This window comes from Quercus suber, unplaced genomic scaffold (assembly GCF_002906115.3).
Source record: "Quercus suber isolate HL8 unplaced genomic scaffold, Cork oak 2.0 scaffold_555, whole genome shotgun sequence".
Classification (NCBI taxonomy): Eukaryota; Viridiplantae; Streptophyta; class Magnoliopsida; order Fagales; family Fagaceae; genus Quercus; species Quercus suber.
Window position 1 is genome coordinate 221,531 of NW_027070003.1, and position 10,218 is coordinate 231,748.

Consider the following 10,218-nt stretch of genomic DNA (forward strand, 5'->3'; position numbering starts at 1 on the left):
TTCTATTTCCTAATAAATTAACAATCTGTTTTAGTCTAATAAGTTTTTGACTTGTACTCGATTCATGCCTTGGACATAAATTTGGAATGAGGATTTTTTTTTTTTTTTGGTTGGTAGGAATGAGTTTGGCATGCTTATTGGTAAGGAATCCACAAAGTGTCAAATTACAAGGCTTGGACTGCCAATTAGATGGAACTATCTCAGATCAACAGTCCACCTTGGCTAGGGTTTTTCAAATTCCCATGACTTCTTTTGGGCTTCTAAACAAATAAGAATCTTGCAAAAATATTAAACATTTCAGTATGAGAACAATTGCATGATTTTTTTTTAAAAAAAAAATTGTGATGCATGGTCAATTTCTAAAACGTTTTCACCACTCCATATTTCTCAATTGTTACGAAAGGAAGTAAAGAGCCAAAAAAATTTCTTAAATAATAATATTTTACCAAAACCGTGTTGCCTCTACTAAGAGAATTTTGAGAAAACAGTTGGGCAATGGAAGCCTCCACATATTCATGTCTTTTAAAATATTAAACATGTAAAGATCATGAATGCATTATTTTCATGCGTTTATTCCTCAATCCAGGGTCTTGAGTTTGGCATGAATTGTATGCTTGTGCAAGAAAAACATAAACAAAATATTGATATCACTATCTATATAAATCCCCTTATGACCATTTCTTCAACCATCATAAAACTAAGCTTTTCACAACTTTTTTTGTTTTCATAATGTCTCTCCCTCTTCTACTTGTATCAATCACCTTGATCTTCCTTGTTTTCAAACTCTATAAAGGGATAAGCTTCAAGCTCCCACCAGGTCCATATCCATGGCCCATCCTAGGAAACCTTGCTCACATCAAGCCAGTTGGGTGCCGCAATTTCAGTGATTGGTCACAAATTTATGGTCCAATCATGTCTGTGTGGTATGGTTCAGATTTGAGCATAGTTGTGTTAAACTCAAAATTGGCAAAAGAAGTTCTCAAAGATAATGATCACCAATTAGCAAGTAGGCCCAGGAGAAGTCTAACTGCTAAGGTTGTCAAAGATGGTAAGGATCTTATTTGGGCTGATTATGGCCCCCACTATGTAAAGGTAAGGAAAGTTTGTACCATGGAGCTCTTCTCTCCCAAGAGCATTGAAGCTCTTAGGCCCATTAGAGAAGATGAAGTTAGAGATATGGTTGAATCCATTTTTAAGGATTGCACCAATCCTGAAGGTTATGGGAAAAGTCTAATGGTTAGGAAGTATTTGGGGTCAGTGGCATTCAACAATATTACAAGACTAGTATTTGGAGAGAAGTTTGAGAATGAGGGTGTCATGGACCAGCATGGATTGGAATTTAAGGCAATTGTGGAACAGGAAAAGAAGGTTGGTCAATCACTTATTATAGCTCATTCAATAAAGTGGCTAGGATGGATTTCATGGCTTAAAAAAGGAGAAATTGCCAAGCATTTGGCACACAGAGATGCATTCACTAGGACCATCATGGAAAAGCACATACAATCATGCAATAAAAGTGGTAATGCCAATCAACATTTTGTGGATACATTGCTTACTCTTAGAGAAAGAGATGATCTTAGTGAGGATACCATAATGGGACTACTTTGGGACATGATCATAGCAGGCATAGACACTGTTGGTATAGTAGCTGAATGGGCCATGGCCGAGTTGATCAAGAACCCGAGGGTCCAACAAAAGGCCCAAGACGAGCTAGACCACGTAATTGGGCCCAACCGCGTGATGACTGAATCGGACTTGTCAAGTCTCACTTACTTGCAATGTATTGCCAAGGAGGCCCTAAGGTTGCACCCTCCAACACCATTGATGCTACCCCATTTGGCTGATGCCAATGTCAAGATTGGTGGCTATGACATTCCAAAGGGTTCTCATGTTCAAGTCAACGTTTGGGCCATTGGTCGTGACCCAAAGGTTTGGAAAGACCCATTAGAATTTAGGCCTGAAAGGTTCCTTGAAGAAGATGTTGATATAAAGGGTCATGATTTTAGGTTGCTACCCTTTGGTGCTGGGAGGCGTATGTGTCCTGCCGCACAACTTAGCATGAATTTGGTCATGTCCATATTGGGTCACCTATTGCATCATTTCCATTGGGACCCTCCTGGAGGGGTCCAATTAGAGGAAATTGACATGTTTGAGAGCCCAGGATTGGTCACTTACATGAGGACATCATTGCAAGCTATTCCTCGTATTAGGCTATCACCAAACTTGTACAAGCGTGAAGGGTGTGTGTGACTAGGGATATGTAATTTTGGGTATTGGGAATTGGGATACGAATCATGCTTTGTTCATAAACTTGTACAAGCACGTTCATCGTTTCATGTTGTCATCTCTTTCAGAAACGAAATGCTTCACAAATTTCAATTCATTCATATTAATTAACTAGGAAATAATACTGGAGTATTACGCACATTTGAAATTCACTAAAGTTGTGATTTTTAAGCATGTGTAAAATTGTGTAATAAGATGTGTATAATAAACACTGAGCCGCGTTAACAATTTACTAATCCTTAGAAAGTGTCTCAAATTTCTAATTGTTTTGGTTTGGTTTAGTTTTATTTATGGAAAATGCTAACAAATGCCCTTAAAGCATTAGTTAATAATTCATTTAAAGAAAGTTTTTATGGAAAAAAAAAAAAAAAACAATTAATGTTTTGACAATTTCTTTCATTTTTCATAAAAGTTGTGTCAAAATTTTCCTAAAATGAATTATTAATCAATACTCTGAGGGCACTCGTTTTATTTATTTAATATGATAGAAAACTCTATCCTCATCAAGGATGTAACTTTTTATTTATAGTTCATCAATGAGTAGATAACTTTTTTATTTGGGAAATTCTAAGGAATGTCCTTAAGGTAATGATTAACAATCCATTTAAAAAAAGTTTTTATGGGAGAAAAAAAAAACAATTAATTTTTTAACAGTTTTTTTTTTTTTTTTTCATTTTTCATAAAAGTTGTGTCAAAATTTCCCAAAAATGGATTGTTAACCATTGCCTTAAGGGCACTCGTTAGTATAATCTTTTTTATTTATCAACCAAAATGCATTAATATATTCTTTGGTTCAAGAGTCTCTCATATTGGGAAAGGAAAAGTATCGCCCACTTTGCTTAGTTAACAAGACACAATCAAGACAGAAAAAAAATCTATTAATGCACCTTGCTCACATTAACCAAATCTAGATCATTCCACAACCACACAACACAAGCATACTTTAATTTGAAGCATAAAATACATCCATTTGAAATGGAGAGAATCCTAATGCATTAGGTTCTAGGTGGTGGATATCGCATAGTGAGTAATGTGAACTACATCTTCAGGTCTGGAAGGTGGATGGGTCTTGTTTCTCATCCTCAACTGCTGGTACTCCTTGTAAAGGAATCCTCTGTACTTGGGTGGCTCTCCAATCTCTTTGGTGAACTGTGATAATGGTTCAACCCACTTGTCTCCTTGCAGGTTATAGAAAAAGGCATACGAGTATCGGCTTCTTCCTTCAGTTCTCACTACTCTATGAGTTGCACTCTTAAATTTGTTGTTGCTCAACACCTTCTCCAAAAGTTTCAAAAAAACAAAGCATATAATTTTTTAAAAATTTATTTCAACATGTTGTTAGTGGGAATATTATAGAAGTACAAATAAATTCTAATTACCTTATGATTGAAGTCATGTCCTTCTTATATAATATATAGATACGATAGGATTTGAAACCTATTTTATGATTACTCTGAGAACTAATGAAAATGTGAATGTTGGACTATACCTGAATGACATCGCCTACATTGACAACGATTGTGGCCTCTGCAGGCGTTACCGGAATCCATTCTCCATTTTTGCAAACTTCTAGGCCTCCTGCTTCATCTTGAAACACAAAAGTGATCAAATTCCCGTCTTCATGTTCGGAGAGACCATTATTCTCAATTTTAGTTGCCGGTAAGTAATGTAAAGCCGTCATGAAATCCCAGCTCCTATCATGATTGTATTCCTTGAGGAAGTTTGGAGGGAGACCCAAGCACTTATTTAAGATGCTCTCCACAAGTATACCAGTTCTGGTTAAGTGGGAGAAAATCTCTTCAAATACTTCCCTGTCAAAATCAATATATTTAATAAGTAATGAACAATTCTATCATGTTATTATTTCTCATACATGTTGTCTATATTTGTAGTTAACAAATAGTTGCCTGAACATACAAACAAATAATGGGTTATTTGATCTAGTGGTTTCCAAAGCCCAATGAAATCTTTGGTCCAAAGTCCAAACCTTCTAACCAGTATATCTAGTATTCCTGTCATTTCCTAATGTTTGTGGGATGGGAAATTACACACCTGCGAAGTAGTTAGTTGCTAGAAGAGTTCTGGACTAACGTTAACAAATAATATTAACAAACAAAAATGATAACAATAAGATATTATTATATATCCTCAATCTATTTCAAATGACAAGCTTAGCTTTTTGGGAAATATTATTCTCATCTTCTCCATCCCTAATCTTTTACTAGGGAGCCTAGATTAGATGGCACTAGTTCCCTTTATCTGTAGTTCCTTTTTCTAATTACTGATAAGTATTATTAAGAATAAATAAATAAATAAATGAGAAAATTTCACAGTAAGGATAAAACCTAATCCAAAATCTTGCAACTGATAAGTGATAACATTCAGTAATCAATATTATCAAAAAATTTATTCTTGGTGTGTGATTCAGTTTGTCAGTGATGCAAATAGTCTTAGACACACCTGAATTCAGGTGGGTTTTTGGGGTACACATTGAAGTTGGACTGGGGTGGAAACAGTAGCAAGTACTCATTCTTGTCCTGCGAGTGTTTAGGCTGCCTACTGTAACCTGCAGGAAGTGGTGCTTCAGACCCAGGACTAGACTTGAGCTTTTGCTCATCAGGGTACTCAAAGAATGTCTTGGAGAGGTGAAGGGCTTGGCTCATTAGATCATGGGGCACACCATGTGGTTCACAATCTGGAAGAAGCCATACTCAGAACAGGCTTGACCAATTGCCTCCATGGCCTTGTTCTTGTCACCCTGATGATCCCCATCTCTAAAGAAAGGAGAGAGATCAACAGTGGGAATGACTGAGCTAACCATTTCTGCAAATTCTGTTTTACTTGATAATTATGTTTTGCTACAGTTCTGCAGAATCAAACAGTGGGAGTGGAGAGAAAGCACAGGAGAGGCGGAGAGCAAGAGAAAAAAAGCAGGGCAAGAATGAGAAAAAAGAATGGTAAATTTTTTTTAAATTTGAGCTTTTTTATTTGTTTTGACAACTTGTAATCGAGTATATTGGGTTTTGATTTTTTTTTTTTTTTTTAAATATTTTTAGAATCTGTGGGTTTGTTTTACCTTGTTCTTTTCTTTAGATTGGGTTTGTAATTTGTTGTTTAGGATTGATGTTGGGTTTTTTTTTTCTTGGTGGGTTTGCTCTATTACAATCATTGTTTTAAAAATTGGACCGGATCGGCCGGTTTAACCGGGAACCGGACACCAATTCGGTCTGGTTATTATTAAAACCGAAAATAGAAAGAAAAAAAATTGGGAAAAACCGGAAACCGCCGGTTAAACCGGAAAAAACAAAAAAAACCGAAAATTGTTATGGTTAAATCGGTTCTTGAATCCGAAGAAGAATATGAAGAAAAACTAGAATAAAATAGATCAAACTTCTTAGATTTGCACTAAAGTAAAATTGGGAAAAATTTGTGGTGAAAATAAAATAAAAGAAATACTTCTATTGAATGATATGTATAAGAAATCTGTGCTTTGGGCTTTGACTGGAATAAAATGTAAAGAAAGAGTGAAAGACCATCAAAAACTTATCTTGAGAAAGAGAAAGACTTGAGATTTGAGAGGGAGCTGCTGAGATGAAGTTTACTACATTATCGAAAAAGTGTTGAAAGAAAGCTTAGGACTGGGGAGGAGTAAAATTTAAAAATTTTGAGGCCTTGAGGTTAAGGGTAGATGGTAATATGTGGTTATAGATTTAAGGGAAAAAAAGAAAAAAAAAGAAAAAAAAAAAAAGAAAAGAATAGTGAACTTGTTACGTGTGTGAGCAAGTGAGTCTGACATTTGCTATGAAAGTCAAAAAAGTGATGAATGACATGTAGTCATTCTGACCTTTTAACTTTGGTTTTCAATTTTTTTTTTTTTTTAGTCGTGCTGGTCGATTGGATGAAGCTAAGAGGTTTATTGAGTCAATGCCAATCAAACCAGACTCATCAGTTTGGGGAGCTTTGCTTGGGGCTTGTAGGAATTATGGCAATGTTAAAATGGGAAGAGAGGTTGCAGAGATTCTTTTTGAGTTGGAACCGGAAAATCCAGGGAATTACGTGCTGCTGTCTAATATGTATGCACGTAATGGGATGTTGAAGGAAGCAGATGAGATTAGAAGGATGATGAGTGTCAATGGGGTAAGAAAGGAACCTGGATGTAGCTGGATTGATGTTAAGAACGCTACCTTTGTGTTTACAGTGCATGACAGGTCACATCCTAGGACAGATGAGATATATGGGATGTTGAAGAAGTTGGAGGAGTTGGTGAAGAAGAAAGGTTATGAACCTGAGACACAGTTTGCAATTAACAGTGTAGAAGGGTACAAAGAGCATAACTTATGGCATCACAGTGAGAAACTAGCCCTTGCATTTGGGCTACTGGCCCTTCCAGTTGGGGCTCCAATTAGGATAAAGAAGAATCTGAGGACTTGTGGAGATTGTCATACAGTCATAAAGTTAGCGTCAGAGATATTTGAGAGAGAGATTATTGTAAGAGATATCAATAGATTTCACCGGTTTACTAATGGTTTGTGTTCCTGCGGTGATTACTGGTGACTGGAGTTTGAGTTTGAAGGAATAGAAACATCATCTCTTGGGGGCTTTTTCTTTCCTCCTTTTGCTCCCCATTTTTTCTTTCAAAAAAATATGTTGATTCAAAGTTGCTTGAATTCTATCCAAGAGGTCGTGTGATATTTGGTATTATTAAGATGTGGGAGTTTTACATTCATCACATTAGGAGATTTGTTGAGAAGAATAAGTGATTGCCACTTCAGTGTATGTATTTAATCATCTTTCAACGATGAGAACTAAAGCTGTCAGCCTGCCACCTTCATGTACCTGAGGATTGCCTGTACATACAGTATATATTGAGCTTAGAATCTTCACCTCAGCTAGGGGTTTTCAAAATAAGTAACAATTATACGAAGTTGAGTCATGATGTCAAGGGTTCATCAGGATTAAAGGCTATACTGATTAAAAGTATGTAATTTACATCTTGGATATGCAGCAAATACTCAAATTATTTTGATTGTCACTTTCTTTCTTATATTACAGTGCAAAAGCAGCCTCAATAACGTTGTATAAATTATTTATGGTGTTTAACCTGAAATATATATATATATATATATATGTGGGGCCAGAAAATCAGGCAGCCTTGGCCCACTCCAAGCCAGGCCCAAATGGCCCACGCCGAGGGTGCATGATGGGTCCGAGGATGAAAGCGCGAAGATCAGCCCCCGAGGAGCATACCGTCCTCAGAAGTCCGAGACCCCGGGAGAACACAAGGACCACCCCACCAAAGAAGACTCCTTGGCTGTCCGAGGAGGAAAGGGCCGAGTGCCACGCGTCGGTGACAGAAGTACGGCGGAGGGGGCAAACCCTGGGCGAACTGTCACTTCTGCATTGAATACGCTCACATAACTCTCCTGGCCGCATTAATGGGGATGTAACCCCTTGGTAGGGCAACATCGATCATGGTGAGCCACTTGAGTATGGACAAGACCGCTGATGAGACGGAGGGTCAGAGAGGAGGCCAATGGATGATTAGCAAAAAGAAAGGAGAAGGATATAAGAGAGATGGAAGAACTTAGGAGGGGGAGAGGGTCATTGACGGAGAAGAACTTAGAATAGCTCCTAGACGATGATAGTTTGAAGAGGGAGAACCTCCTCGGACGAGGGCCGAGGGGCTACCCTCAGTTGTAAATTGGGCTTACCATCCTTCAATAAAAGAGAGGTGCTTGTAGTCCGTTGCCAGCCGGTTAGGGCCTAAACCTTCGACCCACTCTCTAAAAATGTATTGTTGGGGGAACCTTATAAAAACGGACCTTACAATATATATTTGAATATATATTTTACTTAATTGAGTTTGCATCAAGATTAGCATTAAGGTCATATCTCTTAGTACTAGTGATGGATGAGCTCACTAAATTGATTCAAGAGAAAGTTTCTTGGTGCCTTTTGCAGATGATATGATTTAATTAGTTGATGAAACTAGAAGTGAAGTTAATGCCAATTATTTTCTATTAAGGATCCATAGTCAACCCCAAAAATTCGTGATTAAGGCTTGTTAATGTTGATGCTGTTTACTTAAGTAAATTCATATTCACACCTTTAAAACCATTTTATCCACATGTAGTGCAATTCTTTGGTGGATGCTTAATAAGCAATTATCATTTAAAAAGGGAAAAGAAAAACTGTAAAAAATAACAAAAAATTTGGCACATGTGATATTTTATTATTATTATTATTATTATTAATTTGAGGTTGAGATATTAAGCCATGATTTCATCATCTCAATGTTTAAAGATGCGTCTGCATGGTAAATACCTAGTTTTCTAAAGGACAAGAAAGGCCTTTGCAGAACATTGTGTGACAAGTATTGAAGCTTAAGTATAAAATTCTACATTACACATTATGTGACAAGTTCAATAATTATCTGCTTGCAGTATAAAGGCTAGGAAACCCTTCTGCACTGTAATTGATAGTGACGTAGGTTCTGATTGGAGGGTTTTAGTTGCACAAGGGACTGTACTATTATTGGATCTAGGTTCTTAATGGATGGATGTGCGAAAAGAATCCTCTCTGCTTGTAATTATATGGCTATCCAGCAACAATAACTTTAGAATCTATGCAAAATTGTTTGTTACTTATTTTCATTTTCCCTTTTGTCTTTATTTATTTTTAATCTGCTCAGATGGTGCTAGAAAGCTGTAGATTACCATTCAAGAAACCGTTGGCTGTTTGTTGGAGTAAAAGTTGCAGATGATAGGAGGTCACCATTGTCTATTGAATTTTATATTTCTAAGAACTTGGGAGACAATTTACATGTTATTGTTACCAAAGTTCATCAATTTTCTACCTTACATGCACATTTAAAGCACATACTTGGAGGCATGAACACACACTTTCAATGATGAATGAATTCTGCTTTAACAAGTTGCATTAGCAAATCTGGACACTAGAGTATTTCCTGATTTGATGCTCTTGAGATTGTATCTGATATAACATCATGTGATCAAGTTGCACCAAAATACTATTCTAGCATATCTGTAATGATGCCTCATCTACTCCATTAACTCATATCTTTGAAAATGATATCGTAATATCTGGAATATCTTTGGTATTAGTGACAAAAATGTCAGTACTTATAAGAGTCATGTCATCAAGAATACAGCTATACATAGTCACCACACATAAGTGTGACAAATATAAACCTTTCAAGTAAATAAAAGAATTTATTTCCTAAGAAAGCATTGGAACAACCACCACTGCACCTCATTTATCTTTGCTGCTTCAAATAATGGTCGGGTGATGAAGTGCCTTCCATACTCCCCCTCCCCCAATAAATATAAAATTGGAAGAGGTTCTACCTTCCATGAACTGATTGATATTTCTACAGTTGTCCTGGCAGATATGTCATTTGAGTTGAATTATTTTTTAGTACTTAACATCAGAACATCATGGGCAGAGTTAATATAATAAAGTCAGGTGGTCCCTTCAGAAACTTGAACGAATGGTTTGTTTTTATGGCATCTTAAATGTGATAGCTGCCTGTGTCTGCCTTCTACTCCCATTTGCAGGCTCTCTACCTTAGCCTTCTGAAGACATGCTTTTTGCACACAAAAACCAAATTAGAAAATAAAAGGGAAAGAAAAAAGAATGCGATTAAGTGGTGACATTCTTAAATTTTACAAAATGTAGCAAAAAAGTAATAGTAATGAGTGTCTTATTATTTTAATTTGAAAAAAAAAAAAAAAAAACCACCAATGATAAACACCAATGATATTCTATTTACTTGTTTATGAATGAGCATGATGTAGAAGGTGCATGTTTGCACATGGTGGAAACATTATCCAATTGTTTATGGATACTTGATATGGGTAGCATTTATAGAGAAGAAAAATNAAGCGTTAGACAGAACCAAGGCATTGCATG

At 36.4% G+C, this 10,218-nt stretch overlaps 2 protein-coding genes and 1 pseudogene across 2 annotated transcripts; 2 read left to right on the top strand and 1 right to left on the bottom strand.

The window, feature by feature from the left end:
• The first annotated feature begins 729 nt into the window (after positions 1–729).
• Positions 730–2,250, top strand: LOC112039358 (cytochrome P450 98A2-like). The gene has a single exon (XM_065764393.1). The coding sequence runs from the start codon at positions 730–732 to the stop codon at positions 2,248–2,250; it is 1,521 nt and encodes a 506-aa protein (XP_065620465.1).
• An 895-nt stretch (positions 2,251–3,145) lies between these two features.
• Positions 3,146–5,317, bottom strand: LOC112039370 (flavonol synthase/flavanone 3-hydroxylase-like; annotated as a pseudogene).
• An 893-nt stretch (positions 5,318–6,210) lies between these two features.
• Positions 6,211–6,840, top strand: LOC136063679 (pentatricopeptide repeat-containing protein At1g20230-like). Its single transcript, XM_065764394.1, has one exon. The coding sequence runs from the start codon at positions 6,211–6,213 to the stop codon at positions 6,838–6,840; it is 630 nt and encodes a 209-aa protein (XP_065620466.1).
• The last annotated feature ends 3,378 nt before the right edge of the window (positions 6,841–10,218 follow it).